Source organism: Eublepharis macularius, chromosome 12 (genome assembly GCF_028583425.1).
Source record: "Eublepharis macularius isolate TG4126 chromosome 12, MPM_Emac_v1.0, whole genome shotgun sequence".
Lineage (NCBI taxonomy): Eukaryota > Metazoa > Chordata > Lepidosauria > Squamata > Eublepharidae > Eublepharis > Eublepharis macularius.
Window position 1 is genome coordinate 49073588 of NC_072801.1, and position 20231 is coordinate 49093818.

General features: G+C 44.0%; 1 protein-coding gene across 1 annotated transcript in view; it reads left to right on the top strand.

Annotated features, from left to right (window-relative positions):
• LOC129339121 (epididymal sperm-binding protein 1-like) overlaps nucleotides 1-17087 on the top strand; it is a 35524-nt gene extending 18437 nt beyond the window's left edge. The window contains exons 5-8 of the mRNA XM_054993726.1: nucleotides 4833-4919; nucleotides 5855-6001; nucleotides 8406-8570; nucleotides 16297-17087. Coding sequence (XP_054849701.1) covers nucleotides 4833-4919; nucleotides 5855-6001; nucleotides 8406-8570; nucleotides 16297-16439 — 542 coding nt within the window. The 3' untranslated portion in view covers nucleotides 16440-17087. The remainder of the gene's footprint in view (nucleotides 1-4832; nucleotides 4920-5854; nucleotides 6002-8405; nucleotides 8571-16296) is intronic.
• Nucleotides 17088-20231: the final 3144 nt, after the last annotated feature.

Below are 20231 nucleotides of genomic sequence, written 5' to 3' on the forward strand. Positions count from 1 at the left end.
ATCATCTTCAAGGCCTCCTGGAGGATTGTGGATGTGCCACAAGATTGGAGAAGAGCGAATGTTATCCCAATCTTTAAGAAAGGGAAGAAGGATGACCCGGGAAACTACAGGCCGGTCAGTCTGACTTCTGTGGCTGGGAAGATATTAGAGCAGATTTTAAAGGGATCAATCTGTAAGCATCTGAAGGACTGCTCAGTGATCCGGGGACGTCAGCATAGTTTTGTCCCTAACAGATCTTGCCAGACCAACCTGGTTTCCTTCTTTGATCAAGTGACCAGCTTACTGGATTGGGGGAACTCTTGACATGATTTATCTGGATTTCAGTAAAGCTTTTGATAAAATCCCCCATGACACTCTGATGGGCAAACTAGAAGACTGTGGACTGGACTATATGATGGTCCAGTGGATAGGAAACTGGTTAGAGGACCGCACCCAAAGAGTGGTGGTCAACGGCATTTCATCAGATTGGAGGGATGTGTCCAGTGGGGTGCCACAGGGCTTGGTTTTAGGCCTGGTACTTTTCAATATTTTTATCAATGATCTGGATGAAGGAGTGGAAGGGCTGTTCATTAAATTTGCTGATGATACCAAATTGGAAGGAGTAGCAAACACCCAAGAAGATAGAATTAAAATTCAACAAGACCTGAATACTCTGGAGAAGTGGGCAGCTGTGAATAGGATGCAATTCAACAAAGACAAGTACACAATATTACATCTGGGCCACAAAAATGGGAAGCACAAATACTGGATGGGGGATACACTTCTGGGCAGTAGTATATGTGAAAGAGATCTTGGGATAAGAGTGGACTGTAAACTAAATATGAGCAGTCAGTGTGATGCAGTGGCAAAAAAGGCCAATTCAGTCCTGGGTTGTATCAAAGGGGCCATAGTGTCGAAATCCCAGGAGGTCATAGCCCCTCTCTATACTGCCTTGGTCAGGCCGCACCTGGAGTATTGTGTCCAGTTCTGGAGGCCTCACTTCAAAAAGAGATGTGGACAAAACGGAGAGGGTGCAGAGGAGAGTGACGAGGATGATCAGGGGTCTGGAGACTGAGCCCTACGAGGAAAGGCTGAGGGCCTTGGATCTGTTTAGTTTGGAGAAGAGGCGATTGAGGGGGGACATGTTTGCTCTCTTTAAGTATTTGAAAGGCTGTCATTTGGAGGAGGGCAGGGAGCTGTTCCAGTTGGCAGCAGAGGGTAGGACCCGAAACAATGGGCTTAAATTACATGCACAAAGGTACCGGCTGGATAGTAGGAAGAACTTTTTCACGGTCAGAGTAGTTTAAAAGTGGAATCAGCTGCCTAGGGAGGTGGTGAGCTCTTCTTCACTGACAGTTTTGAAGAAGAGGCTGGATGTCAGAGATGCTTTAGGCTGATCCTGCACTGGGCAGGGGATTGGACTAGATGGTCTGTATGGCCCCCTTCAACTCTATGATTCTATGATTCTCTGGGAAAATGTGTCATTCTGTGTCAGTTTTGACAGGGAGTATGCATTATTTTGACGGTTTCATCCTAACATCTGATCTTCTATTCTGTAAACAAATAGCAATTATTCTGTAAAAAATCAGTACTGAAGGGTATATAAGGCCATCCAATGCTACTGGTCTTTACACGTCTCCCCGTAATGGAGGCAGTGTCTGGGGTTATTCCATGTAAGAAATAAACCCATTTTCCCTCTGTAATCACTGTGTTTGGTGTCTTGAAATATATATGGGTTAATGGTAGTAGGGGACTTACAAATTGGAAGCAGAGTACTATTAAAAAAATCTCCCCTAACACTTTCATTTCGCAAATGGGCAAAAAGGGTGGGAAACCTATGATTTCATGAAGGCTTCTCCATTAAGGAAGCATGAATTGGATCATTAACCCAGATCTCTCACCAGTGTGATCTGTTTGTTAAGGCTCAGTCAGTAAACTGAATTATTCTCAGTCTCAGTTATAGAATGAATTCAAGTCACTCTTGTGGCTGGACAACACTGCTGTTAAAATGAATTTCTGGCTGAGAATTACAGTCTGTGCCATCTTTCAATTCCAGGTGCATCTAATTAGGTGTTCATGTGCCTCTGCAGGTGGTGTGCTGTATGACTCACCTGTTAGCAAACTCATTTGTTGCACTCAGACTTGTGCAACTATTTCAAGCCCTTTCCACGCACTCAAAATCTGTGGCCACTGAACAAAAGGAGCAGGAGAAGGGGGTTGTTCCTCTATTGCCCGCTCTGATACTTCATTTGTTCACTGTTTCTCTGTATTGGATCCAGCCAGCTTTTCTTTTCTACTGAAGAGGGTTCCTTTTTGACGACCAAAAAGGAGTTGCTGGGGATTATGGAACGTGCATGGACAGAAGTTATGTGGGACAAGGGCTGTATTTAGAGGGGGACTTGATGAGACTGAGTGAATATGCTGGAGCAGCACATAGCATAGGCATGTATGAGGCATGCATGTGTAAGTTCTCTCTGCATAATCATGCATACAGATCCTATATACATTCCACTTGTAAATGCATTAGCGTTATGGGGAAGGTATTTCTTCTTCCAAAATTCACCTTTTTTGGCCATTGATTACTTTCACTATCTTTTAAAAGAAGGATTTCTCTTTAAAGAAAAAAATCAAAGCTCCTTTTCGTAACTTCAGCTGCTGCAGTTGTTTTACATTACACACCACAGAGGGTGTTCTAGCAGGAGGATAGGAAGGTTTGAGAAGTCACAGCTAGACATGGGCACAAACAGCATTACGAACAGAAAAAAACCCACCAACAGCCTAATCTGCTGTTCTCAAACAAGCTGTTCATGAGGCCCCATCCTAAATGAACAGGTGGTCGTTAAAAGCCTCTTTCGGTGCCTTCGGCAGAGGTTCAGGCCAGACAGCCTGGTACCTGCTGCAATCAATCCCCTTGGCAACCAGAAGCAAGGAGGGACTGAACTCTGTCTGAACTCCTGGCTTTCCTTCTGGCTTTAACCCTTCAAAGTACTACCAGCAGAGAGTCCCGTTTTTGCCACTGTGAAGAGAAAATGACAGCCAATGGGGAGACCCGTGGATCATGCCTTTCCCAGGGTGCAATCTCTCTGAAACTTGGGGGATCTTCAGAGGACAATGAGGATTATGTCCCTGCAAATTTGGTGGGTATTGGACATTGGGAATGGCAGTTTGTGGGGTGTTTAAAGGGCCCTACCCCTTGCATGTGGCCGGAAAGGGCCCTTTAAACTATCAACTGGCAGGCGGCAGGGGGGAATCCCACCTGCCAGCTGATAGTTTAAAGGGATCTTTAAAGGGCCAGGTAAGTGGGTTTGAGGGGAGGGGGACTAAGTGGGGGGGTTGGAGGGGCCCACAAACAACGAACAACGAACATGTCCGGAAACAGTTCATGTTCGTCCATGTTCATTGTTCGTTGTTCGTGGAACAACGAACGATGAACAGGGTGTTTGGGGTTTTTTCCTCGTTCGTGCCCATGTCTAGTCACAGTCTACCTCTGAGCATCGGTAGAGTGAAATTCAGAAATATTGCAGAACCTCTCTTCCTGTTCAACCTCTCTTTGAATTTCTCTTTGATCAAAACAGAATTGATTTGAAACAGACTCCAGCTTCCTATAAAAAGACAATTAAAGGACTGTTGGCTTTCAGGGAGAAACTGGGTAAAGAGGAAATTAAGAGTAAGTCTCTTAACAACCCTAAAATGCATGTGCTGTGTTTGCAATTGGTGAACATATGGTTTGGTATGGGTATGTTCTTGTTGTTCCTCCAGTTTCTCTCTGTTTCAGCTGTGTGAACAACTTAAGTAAATACCTGAAAACTAATGGGTAGGCGAAGCAGCCCCAGAAGTACCAGAACTATTCATTAGCAGTAAGTTACTGATAGTACAATCCTAAACAGAGTTACCCCCTGCTAAACCACTGACTTTCATGAGCTTAGGATTGCACTGCAAATAAACTTGGTTTGTTGAACATTCCATACTCAATTTCCAGCTCTTTCTCTCCCAGTGTGGTGCACATGACATAACCCACATCGTTTCCTATCCAGAGAGTTACTTCACTGTACCAGGAAGCCATGAGGACCTATCTGGACCTATTTGAAATCAGTGGGTGATGCCCAGTTTAGCTTTGGAGGAACTTAATTTACACCTCATTGCCTTGAGCGTACACTCCTAAGTGACACTACATTTCCTTCAGGAAAAATGATGTCATTCCACTCTAGTAGGAGTTACAACAATAGTGACAAGTCTCGGCAAAGTTGGATTTATGTTCAAGCTAAGTAGATTTCAGTTTGAGGTCTATGATTATGAAAGGCTCCAATACCAAAAAATTACTAAAATGTATGAAAGTACCTTTTGAGGGGGGAAGGTGATGCTTTGGGACCTCTTAAACTTGACATAGCTTAGCATCTCAGCAAAACAATCTCAGTGTCTTGACACTGCTGATTGTTTTAGAAGCAATGTGGCAAGAGAGAGACAGAACAAGTTTGTCAGGAACACAATGCTTTGGGGAGAGCAGCTTACTCCAAAGATACTCTTGAAACCAGGCCAGCACCTTTGGGGTTTGGCAGCTTGCACTGAATTACAACTCAGATCTCACTTAACTCCATAAACTTGATGGGGGAAAGCTCTGCACAAAAATAACAAAGAGCTGCAAGCCACTGCATGAAAACAAGAATGAGAAAATGGTCTGCCTGTTTGGAGCAACCCGACTTCACGTGCTTCCCATCCCAGTGTCTGAGATCTCCCTTTGGCTGGGATGAACAGCCTGATTATTTAATGGATATGTATGAGTATCTAAGGGAGTGTTTTAGTCTTAATGAAGGGTGTGTGGAGGCTGTTCCATAAAGAACATCATAAAGACTGACAATTGGTTTCAGACTTCGGAGCAATGGGCTTTTTTACCCAGCTGTTACTTTGTGCCTCTCTAGTACCCTTCAGTGCTGCATTTCTAGGTAAGACCTTCTTTTTATCTCTGCGGCATACCGCCAGGAGGTCACTCTTCCTTCTCTTCCTGTTGACTGTGTTCCCTCTTGAGCTTCAAGGAAAAAATGCTCCTTGGAAGAACAGTGGTCTCCATCCACTGAATATGATTGTGTATAGCAGACCATAGGAGATGGGAACTAAACAAGGGAGAAAGCCTATTGTTTGGGGAGAAAAGATTCTTGGAGTGGATTGTAGTTGTGGGATTTTTCTTCTGATCTAGTAATGGCACTGCTGCTTTATTGCAAGATTGAAAATGGAACAGAAAAAAAACAATAGAAGATAAGCTGAAACATTCATTAAATTTACTTTCTTCTTTTTTTAGTAGCGGATTGATCTAGATTTCTTATCTCTAGTTTTTGCAGAATTCACTTCTAATTCAGAATTTTGTGCTATCAGTTCCTAACCAATGGGGCTCTAAGTTTTAAGGACTGCCTGAGTACGGATTCTCTGAATATCCTAGCTAATATATTTTCAGATTACTATCTTCAGTTGAATTCTGTTGTTTACTGCACAGCTGTTGCTACTTCCTGGTGGTGGAGTGCTCCAAACTGTAAATGTCAACCACAGCCTCTGTGCAAAATGTTTGCTTTAAAAGTCATTGGTGGGCAAAAATACTTGCTGTCCTGTAATTTTGGCATTAAATGAAAAAATTCTCTTTTAAATGCTTTGGGATCATTTAGCTCAATATTTGAAGGAATAATGTCCCTCAGTGTACAATGTTAACATTTCAGAGCTAATTGGAAAACAAACGATGTCTGAAATTTATTTACATGGCATGGAAAGATCACATGTAGTTTTATAGACTACAGAGATATAGGAAACACTATTGTGAATGCTATCAAATTTAGATCACAATGGTCTTTGTTCCTTTCCTGATTTTTAGATTTTTCTTCCCTTCCTTTAGATTTTTCATCTTGTGTCTTTCCATTTATTTATAAGAACAAAACATATACTACATGCACCAAGGAGGACTCCAAGTTGAACTGGCTATGGTGTGCTACAACAAGCAGCTATGACAATGACCACAAGTGGAAGCGTTGCTATGAGAAAGGTACAGGCACATATACGAACAGTGCAATCCTAAGAAGAGTTACCCCAGTCTAAGCCCATTGAAACCATTAAGACGGAAGTAACTCTATTTAGGTTTGCACTATAAGTTTTGAATTTTTTTTTGCTGAAGACTGGTAAGCAATTTTTTCTGTATTGGATCCAACCACCCTTTCTGTTTGGTCTTGCCTGATTCCCCTCTTTACTGTAGTCTCAACCCTGTGTGGCTTTTGTCCATGTAGATCCCGTGATCTATGATGTAGCCTTGCCAGTGGTACAAAGAAAAACAATAAGCCTTTGCTCCCTCTTTTGCTGGTAGGATCCAGCTTGGTAGCACTATACCCCAGGAGACTAACAGAGACTATGACAAGAGATTAACAGAGATGGTTTGCCATTGGCTGCCTCTGCAACCCTGGTCGTTGTTGGAGGTCTTCCATCCAATAACTAACCAAGGCCAACCCTGCTTAGCTTTTGAGATCTGATGAGATCAGGCTCACTTGGGCTATCCAGGTTAGGGTTCAATTAGATTTAGTCCCCTGTAAATGTGCCTAAAAGTGTATTGCATGGAATTTGTCACCTTAAAGGGTCTCAAAAAGGTTTAAGAATTGTATATGGGGCAGTGCAAGAGACATTTAACCAAGGAGGACTGAATATCCCATATGTATTCTTATGGTGCCTAATAGCATGAGAAATATAATGTATAAAATTGTCTGAAATCCCTGGGCTTTTTAATACAATGTGGTCTGGGATTGCTACTATAAGAATTACTATGGTGGGGATGGAGAAGATTAGCTTTCAAACAAACAAACAAATTACTTAACACATTAATGGTAGTTTGGAATAAGGTCATGTTAAAATTAATTAAATTAAGTTCAGAATCTCTCTTGACCTCATTTTTCCAGAATGGAACTGAAAGAGCCCATTGTCCTCATATGGAGGACTCTCCAATTGGGAGAGAAACAACTATTGGTGGTCCCTGGCCCCAGGGAGGCCTGCCGGGCCTCAATCAGAGCCAGGGCTTTTTTGGTCCTGACTTCAGCGTGGCGGAACTCTCTGTCGATTGTGACCAAGGCCCAGCAAGATTTGTTATCGTTTTGCTGGGCCTGCAAGATGGAGATGTTCCGCCAGCCTTATGGTTGAAGATGGGCTTGGCCTCCACTGGCTGATAAAAAGAGGAAGACTTAAAGATCTGAACCCTCCCCTTAGAGCTATCCACCACCTTTTTCCGCTTTTCAAGTAGCATCTGATGGCTGCCATATGGCTAATTTTATATTACTGCATTTTGTATGGTTGATGGTTTTAAATTGTTTTTATTGTTGTATACTGTATAAGTTATTTCAATGAGTTTTAAAGGTTGTAATCCACCCTGAGCCCATTTTTGGGGAGGGTGGAATAAAAATCTAAAACAAAATAAATAAATAATTGCAACTAGGGCAAGGACTCAGGAGTACAGTGATAGAATCCAACCTTAAGGATTTTATTAAGAAAAGAAACAGGAGTTGAATGAGAGGATATAACCTTGTAGATTTTATTAAGAAAAGAAACATTCAATTCATAAGCATGGGTGTGGAAAAGTAGGAATAAAATCCACTTACATTCCAATATTTCCAGATGAGGCATTTTATCCAAAACCAAACTAGACTTTGATGCTAACTGAATGCTCTCTCTCTCTCTCTCTCACACGCACGCGCGCACACACACACACACAGAGAGAGAGAGAGAGAGAGAGAGAGAGAGGAGCAATTCTGTTACCATTTAAATCTGATAAAGGGATATCTGGAATGGATCCCACTATATCTCCATATAGACAAATGAATGTGAAAGAAAAATTCTCTGAGGTAGATGTAAAATGGTCTCAAGATTTTGAGACAGAGATATCAGTGTGGTTTTGGTACATAAATCAGAAATTCTGCCTTTATTTATTTTTAAAAAACAATGTATACCACACCTTTCCCATAGCTCAAGAAGACATACATTCATATTGAAACCAAACCAAATAGAAAACAAACCATTCAAATGTTGTGCAAACAGTACTCCACACCTAGCAAAGTCTGTAAATGCAATAAATTTTTGATGGACACATAATATTCCTCAATCTGATAATCTACAAATCTGATGGGATTACCCAGTTATTAAACACTGTTGTTTGGAAGTTTGTATGATAACTAGAAATATCATCTCAATAATATTCTCTTTAAATCCTCTAATATACATACTGAAGATGAACCATTAAACAAATTCCTTAATTTAATTATTCTAATAGCCATTTGAAAACAACAGCAAAATCCATGATTTAATGCAGTGTGTTTAAATGTATCAATTTCAAAAGGTTTTGGAATACTAAATTCTAAGCTCAGCATGTACATAATTTTACCCGTTGTGCCCTTCTCTCCTCCTCAACCCAACAGAACACGGTGGGAACTCCCATGGAAAACCTTGTGTGTTTCCATTTGTGTATCGGAAGCGGAAGTTCTATACCTGCACAGACGAGAATGCCAGACCTAGGATGTTCTGGTGTGCCACCACAAGCAACTATGACAAAGACAAAATATGGAGCTACTGTGCTGATACCAGTAAGTATGACCATCTTTAAATGTCTTGGTAAATGGGAGGGAGATAGTCTTGCATTCAACTAGAAGATGAATATATCAAAGCAATAAGCTGTAGATGAGGAACAACTCAGTCACAGAAATAACTTTATGTACTAGATCAAGGTCCCAATGATATATGCCTTTAGATCCCTATTGTCTTTGAAACACCCATGAGCTCATTCAAAATCCCTTTTAACTCTTCATACACAATAGGAAGTAATTGCTATTAGCAGACATGCTTGATGCTCTTTAACACAATAGCCCTGTTTATCCCAGACAGTAATGAGAAAATGGAGGAAAAGCAAAGTAAAGTAAACAGTTGATGATCATTGTCCTTAACCTGAATGTGCTCTGAGATACTATTTGCATAAGATCCTAGGGGCTAGTATGGCATTAGTGATTAGAGTGTTGAACTGAGACCTAGGAGACCCAGGTTCCAACCCCCCCCCCTCTTGCCATGAAATTTGCTGAGTGATCTTTGCCAGTCATTCTCTGCCTAACCTACCTTACACGTTTGTTGTGGGGAATGAAATGGAGGAAGGAAGACACACAATTCTCCTCCTATATACTGCTACTATGTCACATGACTTCTGTCCATGCAGGTGCTATGACCCCCAATGACCCCTAACATAGCCATTTGGGGAGGTCAGAGGGGACCCTTCCTCCCTTTTTCGTCTGTGGAAATGTTTCTTGGATCCAACACAAAAATCTGAGTTTCTTCTGCACTGAAACAAGCTGGCTCAGCAAATGAAATGTCCTGGGACTAGTATAGCAACCTTTGGCTCTGAACAAAATAGCTTTAAAACATAGGAACAAAACACTAAAATGCTGCTATAATCATAGGTAATTATCACCTAATTACAGAGCAAAACAAATTTTGATCATAAACTGCAGCTGAGTATTTCCACATGCTGGTGTGTCTAGTCGTCTTTTCACATAGAATTCCCAAGTTGCTGCTTAAACATCTTTAGTTACCAAGAAGATATCTTTCTATGGTGCAATCTTTCTAGTGCAATCTTTACTGTTGATGCAGAACTTCTGGTTACCTATTTTATGTGTTGTAGCCAGATGGCAGGGGCCTCTGTCTAGCAATGATCAAACTTCTAGAGATTCCTTGATTATTTACATCTTCTCTACTCTTTTAGTATTTGTTGGAAAGCCCAGCTCTGATGTGGACCAGGAAAGAACATTGTGACTATTTAGGTAAGGACATATGGGAGAGGAAGTGAAGCACAGATGACACCTTAAGTTTCTTGCTATGTCCCAGATCTATTCTGCTTCTTTCTGCCTTCTGGGTAGATCTCACAGGTTCTCATTTTAGGTTGTTCTTGGACCAAGTTCCCAGCCTGCCCTCTAGCTTCTTGATATGGTTGGACACAAATAATCCCAAAGCTTCTTGCAACTGACCTTGTTTGAAATCATGGGGTTTTCTGCTCAGTCTCACTTGAGCCTCTTTCCTGTTACAGCTCCTGTCTCATTTGGCTTTCCTCCATGGAGGTCCCCAGCATAGCCTTTTTGGGTGGGCAAAGGGGGACCCTGTCCTTCCTTTTTCATTAGCAGAAAAGCTGGCACTGGTTACAACCCATTGTCTTCATTTCTGCCGAGTTCGTTAATTCTGATTCTATGCTTGTGAACTCATCCTAATTCTTCGCCCAACAGCTGCTATCCAGATGCTGATAGGGATATACCTGCAAACATTAACTAACCAAATAACAAAAGACAAAAGCCTTTTTTTGTTATTGTTGATAGTATGGTGGTGGTGAATGCCCTCAAGTCACAGCAAACTAAAGTTGACCCCTGGTGGGGTTCTCATGACAAGAGACTAACAGAGGTGGTTTGCCATCACCTGCCTCTTCAACCCTGGTCTTCATTGAAGGTTTCCTATTCAATTACTAACCAAGGCTGACCCAGTTTAGTGTCCGAGATCTGACGAGATTGGACTTGCCTGGACTATCCAGGTCAGGGTATTGTTGATAGTATAGCTCATCCATTACTAAATAATTATGACAATTGGTAGCATTATAGGAAGCTGCTTTATACTAAATTAGGCCACTGTTCTATCTATGTGTTTCTTCAAGGTGTCAGGCAAATAATAAAATCTCTCCACTCTTGCAAGAAGACATTTTTTATTGGTGATGTCAGGGACTGACATACAGTGCAGGGCTCTGTCAAGACATAAATCCATTTCTGTATGTCAGGATATAAAAGGAAATGTTTGTCTTGTTTTGTTCATCCCAGTGCATGTTATGAAATCTTCAGTTCTGATTACTGTTTTGGCATCTTGTTACACTGTTGCGTAAGATGAGGTCAGTGGGAGGAGAAAGATTGAGTCAGATGACAGGTAATGTACCAGGAACTTTATCTAATTAGAAGAGGTATACCAATCTGCCACCAATAAATTATTGCTGATGGATGTGTCTGCCTGCATGCAGCATTTCTGCCAGTCATACTATCTCAGTGGCTTAGTATTGTATCAGACTGCAGAATAAAACAGGAATCCAGTAGCCCCGTAAAGAATAACAAAAATTATTGTCATGAACACTTACGTGGGAATACATTAATATTTAAGGGGCTCCTGGATTTCTGTTTTATTCTGCTGCTACAGACTAACAGGCTCCCCAATAAGAACTGTAAAGCAGAAATGGCTGTTTGCTAGGGGTATTCTTCATCATTGGTACAGAACCTCATGGGTATAGGGGAAACATTTACTTTCATACCGTGGCATGTAGAAAGTAAAGTACAACGTGTGTGTGGGGAATAGAAGCAGATATATGTTACACACACCTACCCCCAGTCAATGGGGAAGTAGAGCAGAGAGTGATCTCTTTGTGTTGTTTCAAGGTCCATCAAGGCTATCATGGCTTGGAAGAATATGAAGAAGAGTTTCACTCAATGTTGATTGGGTTGCTTGCATGATAGACAACTATGTTTCCCCAAAGTCTCCCTCCCACTAGGGATGTGCGTTTCGGCATTCAGAATACCGAAAGAATGCCGAAACAAAAGTGTTTCGGCTTCTTTCGGGGAATGCCGAAACGTTTCGGGGAATGCCGAAACGTTTCGGGTAGCCGAAAGAAAAAAGCCGAAACGTTTCGGGATTCTTTCGGCTTTCTTTCGGCTTTTCTATGGGAAAATGCCTCCGTCTTCCAGGACGCCTGGAGGAGGCATTTTCCCACCGAAAAAGCCCAAAATTGGTGGGGACCTTCCTCTAACCCTTCTCTAACAACCACCCAAGTTTCAGACAGATTGGACTTTGGGGGGCCATGTTATGGCCCCCCAAAGCAGGTCCCCCCATCCTCCCATAAGAAAGCGAAGGAACAGCATATTGTTAGCATGCTGCTGCTGATCTTTCTTCATTATTTCCTATGGGGAAAAAATGAAGAGGCAGGCTTCCTTTGCCAGGGGTGGCATTTTGCATGCAAAATGCCCCCCAGCCCTCAGGGGCCCTTCTCCCACCCCTCCTCCCACCCCCCACCAAGGCTCAGCCTGCTCCCACTTGGGGGGGCCATTTCATGGCCTCCCCAAGTAGGTGCTCTAATCTCTACCACTGACAGCTGGGGGAGGCTTGTGTTGCCAGGGGTGGCATTTTGCATGCAAAATGCCCCCCAACCCTCTGGGGCCCTTCTCCCACCCCTCCTCCCACCCCCCACCAAGGCTCAGCCTGCTCCCACTTGGGGGGGCATTTCATGGCCTCCCCAAGTAGGTGCTCTGCTCTCATCTCTACCACTGACAGCTGGGGGAGGCTTGTGTTGCCAGGGGTGGCATTTTGAATGCAAAATGCCCCCCAGCCCTCTGGGGCCCTTCTCCCACCCTTCCTCCCACCCCCCACCAAGGCTCAGACTGCTCCCACTTGGGGGGGGCATTTCATGGCCTCCCCAATAGGTCCTCTCAGCCCCTAAAGTCCACCCCTTACAGCCCCACACAAACCCAATTCCCCCCCAGCTGCCACACACAGACCCAAATCCCCACATTAGCCCCTCACAGACCCAAATCCACCCCCACCTGCCCCACACCCATAACCCCAGGAACAGGCTGGCAAAGGCCAGCCCTCTCCCTTTGTTCCCTATGCTGGGAACTTCTAAACTCTCTTTCCCTGGGCAATTCTGCACAGCCCAGGGGTGCCACAATGGTGGGCACACTTCTGAGTGCCAGCTGGTCCCTGTGAAAGAGCACCTGAACCACAGACACCCTCCCTCAAATTCCCCCACCACCTACAGAGATGGCTGGCCAGCCAGCCCCATTGTTCCCTATGATGGGAACCAACTGCACAACAAAGAATAAAACAAGAACAACACAAAATAAAGTTTTAAAAAAATTATATTCTCCCTTCCAAAGTACAAGTAGGCAAAGCATTATGACACATTACACCAGCAGTCCCCCACACAGAAAAATTAAAACAAAACTCACTTAACATCAGAGAATCACAAAGCATGATTCCTGTCAAAAACACTTTATTTCTTGAACAGCTTTAGGTTACACAGCAGGGGGGAACACCAAAGGGCATGGCAGCACTATCTTACACAAAAATAACACAACTCACTTAACATCAGAGAATCACAAAGCACAATTCCTGTTAAAAACACTTTATTTCTTGAACAGCTTTAGGTTACACAGCAGGGGGGAACACCAAAGGGCATGGCAGCACTATCTTACACAAAAATAACACAACTCACTTAACATCAGAGAATCACAAAAACACAATTCCTGGCAAAAACACTTTATTTCTTGAACAGCTTTAGGTTACACAGTAGGAGGGCACAACAGGGCATGATAGCAATGTACTACAAAAAATAATACAACCCACTTCACCGTTTTTGACAGCAATTGTGTTTGTGTGATTCTCTGATGTGAAGTGAGTTGTGTTATTTTTGTGTAGTACACTGCTTTCCTGCTCTGTGGTGCCTTCCTACTGTGTAACCTAAAGCAGTTACAGAAATAAAGTGCTTTTGACAGCAATTTTTTGGGGTGATTCTTTAATGTGAAGTGAGTTGTGTTATTTTTGTGTAAGATAGTGCTGCCATGCCCTTTGGTGTTCCCCCCTGCTGTGTAACCTAAAGCTGTTCAAGAAATAAAGTGTTTTTGACAGGAATCATGCTTTGTGATTCTCTGATGTTAAGTGAGTTTTGTTTTAATTTTTCTGTGTGGGGGACTGCTGGTGTAATGTGTCATAATGCTTTGCCTACTTGTACTTTGGAAGGGAGAATATAATTTTTTAAAAACTTTATTTTGTGTTGTTCTTGTTTTATTCTTTGTTGTGCAGTTGGTTCCCATCATAGGGAACAATGGGGCTGGCTGGCCAGCCATCTCTGTAGGTGGTGGGGGAATTTGAGGGAGGGTGTCTGTGGTTCAGGTGCTCTTTCACAGGGACCAGCTGGCACTCAGAAGTGTGCCCACCATTGTGGCACCCCTGGGCTGTGCAGAATTGCCCAGGGAAAGAGAGTTTAGAAGTTCCCAGCATAGGGAACAAAGGGAGAGGGCTGGCCTTTGCCAGCCTGTTCCTGGGGTTATGGGTGTGGGGCAGGTGGGGGTGGATTTGGGTCTGTGAGGGGCTAATGTGGGGATTTGGGTCTGTGTGTGGCAGCTGGGGGGGAATTGGGTTTGTGTGGGGCTGTAAGGGGTGGACTTTAGGGGCTGAGAGGACCTACTTGGGGATGCCATGAAATGGCCCCCCCAAGTGGGAGCAGTCTGAGCCTTGGTGGGGGGTGGGAGGAAGGGTGGGAGAAGGGCCCCAGAGGGCTGGGGGGCATTTTGCATGCAAAATGCCACCCCTGGCAACACAAGCCTCCCCCAGCTGTCAGTGGTAGAGATGAGAGCAGAGCACCTACTTGGGGAGGCCATGAAATGCCCCCCCCAAGTGGGAGCAGGCTGAGCCTTGGTGGGGGGTGGGAGGAGGGGTGGGAGAAGGGCCCCAGAGGGTTGGGGGGCATTTTGCATGCAAAATGCCACCCCTGGCAACACAAGCCTCCCCCAGCTGTCAGTGGTAGAGATGAGAGCAGAGCACCTACTTGGGGAGGCCATGAAATGCCCCCCCCAAGTGGGAGCAGGCTGAGCCTTGGTGGGGGGTGGGAGGAGGGGTGGGAGAAGGGCCCAGAGGGTTGGGGGGCATTTTGCATGCAAAATGCCACCCCTGGCAACACAAGCCTCCCCCAGCTGTCAGTGGTAGAGATTAGAGCACCTACTTGGGGAGGCCATGAAATGGCCCCCCCAAGTGGGAGCAGGCTGAGCCTTGGTGGGGGGTGGGAGGAGGGGTGGGAGAAGGGCCCCAGAGGGTTGGGGGGCATTTTGCATGCAAAATGCCACCCCTGGCAACACAAGCCTCCCCCAGCTGTCAGTGGTAGAGATTAGAACACCTACTTGGGGAGGCCATGAAATGCCCCCCCCAAGTGGGAGCAGGCTGAGCCTTGGTGGGGGGTGGGAGGAGGGGTGGGAGAAGGGCCCCTGAGGGCTGGGAGGCATTTTGCATGCAAAATGCCACCCCTGGCAAAGGAAGCCTGCCTCTTCATTTTTTCCCCATAGGAAATAATGAAGAAAGATCAGCAGCAGCATGCTAACAATATGCTGCTCCTTCGCTTTCTTATGGGAGGATGGGGGGACCTGCTTTGGGGGGCCATAACATGGCCCCCCAAAGTCCAATCTGTCTGAATCTTGGGTGGTTGTTAGAGAAGGGTTAGAGGAAGGTCTCCACCAATTTTGGGCTTATTCGGTGGGAAAATGCCTCCTCCAGGCGTCCTGGAAGACGGAGGCATTTTCCCATAGAAAAAAGCCCAAAGAATGCCGAAATAATGCCGAAAGAATCCCGAAAGCCGAAAGCCGAAAGAGATACAGCCCGGAAAACCCCCAACAACCACCGAAAGAGATTCTTGTTTCGGTTTTCGGCTTTAACGATAGAGAATCTTCTTTCGGCTTTCTACTTTCGGCTATAGCCGAAAATTTTTGGCTTGCACACCCCTACCTCCCACTCTTGCCATGGGAGCAAACAATTCTCTAAAAATTTCCTATAAAGATTGGGAGAAATCCTAGAGCATCACATGATGTAGTGGTGTCTCTTCTGGGTCTTAAACCAAAAGGGACATCAATGTACGACAGGATGCTCCTCCTTCCTTGCGTCATCCTGCCAGATCTTCAAGGCTTGCCAGACACATCTCCTGGCAACCCTACCAGAGTGCGCACCAGCATGAACTGAAAGAGCTCCAAAGGCCCTTGTGTCCTCACAGTGACCTCTAGAAGAGCATTGGAAGAAGCACACATGGAGTAACTCTCTTGCACTCCATTGGTGATGGTACACAGCTGGTCCCTTCTGAGACAGATTTTTCAACTGCAGCTTGGGAAAATTCCTGGGGATTTGGGTTGACTGGAGAGGGCCATGGGAGGGAATGTGAAGTCTCTCTAGGACTTGCATTTCTCCTAGACTCTATGATATTCTATAGAGCCCCTTCCAAAGGTGCCATTCCTCTAGGGAAAACTCATCTCTATATGCTGAAGATCAGTTCTAATTCCAGGAGATCTCCAGGCCCCACTCTGAGATTGCTAACCCTACTCAGAGACCATGGAGCCCAGGCTTCTTCCTAACTTTGCTGACCCATAAGGATCATTGTTTCTCCAATGTGTACCATTAGAAAGAGTCTCCTTTTCTCTACAACTTTTTAAAAATCATCACTGGAATTGATATCCCGAACATCTGAATCATACGCTTACTTTTCTTTGTCTGTAGATCCCTACTTCCTCATACCTACAATCAGCCCAGAAGAAGCTGACCAAATGAAGCTAAGAAACATCCAGGAAAATGGCTACAGTGAATATGAACAAGAAAGAGACCAAGACATTACAGTTCAGTCTGTGGGCTCAATCTTATGAAGCCTATTATCAGGTTATCCGTGTGGAACATTTGCTATGAGCTGAGTCTGCTGGTCCGCAGAAAGTGAGCCACCACAAACATAGTTCTTTTGGGCTGCAGTCCTAAAATCATCTACTTAAAATAAGCCTTTTTTTCTGGACTTTCTTTCAAGTAAGGAGTGAAGCAATAGGGCACACTAGGTAGCAGGGAACTTGGCTCAGTAGTAGGGTTTAGTGTCCTTCTTCTGTTCCCTAAAGAATATTGAGGGTCCAGGGATCCTAAAGCTACTGCAGAAATGATAACTTGTGTCTCTGTTTTCCACAGCCATGGAAGGTTTTGTTTCATTTGTATCTAGCAGCATGCATGGGTTCCCTTCCCTAGTTTGCCATCACAACAGTAAGGTTGGACTGAATGAGGATATTTGGAGTTATCCAATGAGCTTTATGAATGTAAGGGAGTTCGACCCCTGGATTTTCCTAGCCTATGTCCTACAGTCTGGCCACCGGATCATACTAGTTCTTTTGCACCACTCATGAGAAGAATCTGTTTTGAAGGATCCAGCCATTAGTATTTTGAGACTGGTTGCAGTTCAATAATGTAATCGATGTAGGAAAAGTTCCTGTTCTCTGTACTCATTAAAGGATTTTTTCCCTGCCTAGTTAAACCTATCAATGACCAATCTTGACTATTTTCTTTCAAGTATTGACCTTGGGGCCAATCAGCACATTATCTACCACATTTTAATCTCATCCTTGCTTGAAGGAGCTTAGTTTCTCCTTCTCCTCCATTTTATCCCCTCAGTAAAGCTGTGAGATAGGTTAGGCTGACTGGGAGTGACTGGCCCTAGGTCACCCAGTGAGTCTCATGGCAGAGGGGATGGGATTTAAATCCATCTCCCTGATCATAGTTAGCCATTATAACTATTTCACCACAGTGGTTTTTCACTTAAGTCCAGCCTACTACATATATGTCCAGTAACCAAGGCCTGAGTAAGATCTGTTGAGGCCCTAAACTATGTCACGTTTAAGAGACCCCTTAATATTATCCAAAAGTTATTAGTATTTCTTGTTTTTCTTAGAGGCCCTTTCACAATTTGAGACCCTAAAGTGTACCTTATCTAGTTTATGCATAAATCCAGCTCTGCCAGTAAGGTATCTGAAAGCAGGATGGGAGATTATTACTGGATGGGAGATTATTATTTATTTATTTATTTCAAACATTTTAGTGCCAGCTCTGCAGGAACATGCCCAAGGTAGCTTACAAAATAACAGCAAAAATAACAACAATAATTGATTTCTCTACCACCCTTCAGGACAACTTAATGCACACTCGGAACAGTTTACAAAGTGTGTCATTATTATCCTCACAAGAATCGCCCTGTGAGGTGGGCAGGGCTGAGAAAGCACCGAGAAGCTGTGACTGATGCAAGGTCACCCAGCTAGCTTCAGGTGGAAGAGTGGGGAATCAAACTCGATTATCCAGATTAGAGTCCTGCCACTCTTAACCACTACACAAAACTGGCTCACAATAATAAAAACAAATCACTAAAAGCTATTAACTAAAATCCAGTATTAAAAATCCAGCTTCGCATAAAAAATAGATCATAAAAGCAGACCACTGACAGGTTAAAAAAAAGAGTTTCCAGATTAAAATAATGTTTTTTAAAAAACCCTTAATTTAAATCCTGGGTGAACAAAAATGTTTGGGCTAGCAATGTAGCAAGGGTTGTCAGTCCCCCAGTGAGGGCAGGGGATCCCCTGCTTCCAGTCTCCTCTCCACTCAAAGAGAGCGCATGAGAAGCTGCTGCAATTAAGTGTTGGGTCCCCCCTCCGGGAGGGTAAGGGAACCTGGCAACCCTAAATGTAGGTTCCAGGCAAGCCTCAAGGGGAAGAGCATTCCACAAGTGAGGTGCCACTATTGAAAAAGCTAAGTCTTTGGCTGCCACTTGACCCACCTCTGAAGGAGGGGGCACAGAGGGCAGGGCTTGTGAGGTACACCTTAACTGGCAGGTTGGACAGTATGGGAGGAGGCAATCCTTCAAGGGCCTTGACCCCAAGCCGTTTGAGGCTTTAAATGTAAGAACCAGCGCTTTGAATTGTGCCTGGAAACAATTCCATTCTCTCCCATCTTCAGCAGCTGTCAGTGCTTCTGATAGAAGGAATCAGCATTTTTGTTTGTTTCATTTTTACATTTTACATGGCCATTGATGCCATTTTGCATTAGTTCTTCATGATGTGCCATTCTTTAGGTCCTCGTTATACATTTAATGTAAAAACAAGTATCAATCTAAACTGCAATGTTTGGAGTTGAATTTTGTTCATATGAGAGCTATGCTATGCAGAGTGAAACTTCTGCTTAGGGTCAGGCCCATCTTGAGGTTCTGTAAATGCAGGAAAGAACAAAGTCTTGAATATTTCTCCTCAGAATTCTGACAGTGCCATTCCAATCCATAGAAGTCAATGGGCTTAAAAGGGTGCTTAATTATTCATGTTTGAGGTAGATTGGCCATTTAATTTACCAGGAAAAAGCATGGTTGGGGCAGGTTGAACATTTACTTTACTAGGAAACATTCTTGTGGGCTAGGAAATATCTGGAAGTCTGCGTGTTCCAGAGCTGCCCCCCACCCCTCATGTTGCAGCCGACCAGACTCCACAGCAAGAATCCACAGAAAGTGCTTCACAATTATTTCTTAATTTGGTGTCTTCTAAAGTTGGAATAAATGCATAGCAAATTAATGACAGGATTCCAGAGGACAGCCGACAATCTGAGGCACTCCCTGTACAACGAAAGGGAAGCAGCCCATTGTACCAAAAGGGCTGACAAAATCACATGAATCTTCCCCCTCACTCAAAACTATAGCAAGGTCTCAGTAATTAGACCTAATGATGGCCTTAATGAACAGAAGGATCCATCAGGCAATCACCGTGATCATAAACCCATCAGGATCCCTGGACTTTATTCATCAGACACTCTCTATCATTTGTCAACTCTGGAGCATCTGGTTCCAACTCTCATTCCAGGCACTCATAATTTATATTGAGTCTGCCAAGCAGTTAGACCCCAAACTACCAATAAAATCTAACTTTTTCATCCTCAATCTAATCCTCGTTCAGAATCATGCAAATTCATGCTCTCCCAGGTGTTACTGTCTATAAAAATATCTTCGAAACCCTGCATTTTGCAGCAGTTTTCTGCAGACTTTCCTACTGCTGCTCCTGTGACTTCACAGAGGACCCTTCTCCAGAGACTTCGAGCAGGCCTCAGTCTCCACACCACTTTTCTTTTTCTCTCTGCACCCAATCACCACCTGGGAGCACCTGGCGCACGTGCTGCTGTGTGCCCTTCTGGGGGTCTTCTCTGGACCTTCCAGGACTTCCTCCCTCTTCAGAACAGACTTATATGGTTTCTTTACCCCCCTCTCCCCTTATTGCACTTTTTGTACTGTTTGGAGTCTGGATGCTATACTTGAGGCATTAGCTTCTACTGTGAATGAGTGTGCATGGTTAATTCTTAGCGTGCCATTCTGTTCCTTTACACGATGTTTTCTCAATAAAGATGTTTATTATTATCTTCTGCCTGCTTATTATTGGGAAATTCCCTGTTCTAAACTAAGCACTGCCCAGATCTTTGGCCCTGGTATACACTAGGCAGTGATCCTGTGGTAATCACTTCCAAATGTCCTGCCTCTCCTCCAGGGCTTTGAACCAAATCTTGTGATTTGGGCTTCATACAGCTCCAAGCCAGCCAATCAGAGCCCATGGAACTCCTCGAGATGGGAGGGTTTGAGTCAAGCTCAGTTAAGAACGAAGAAG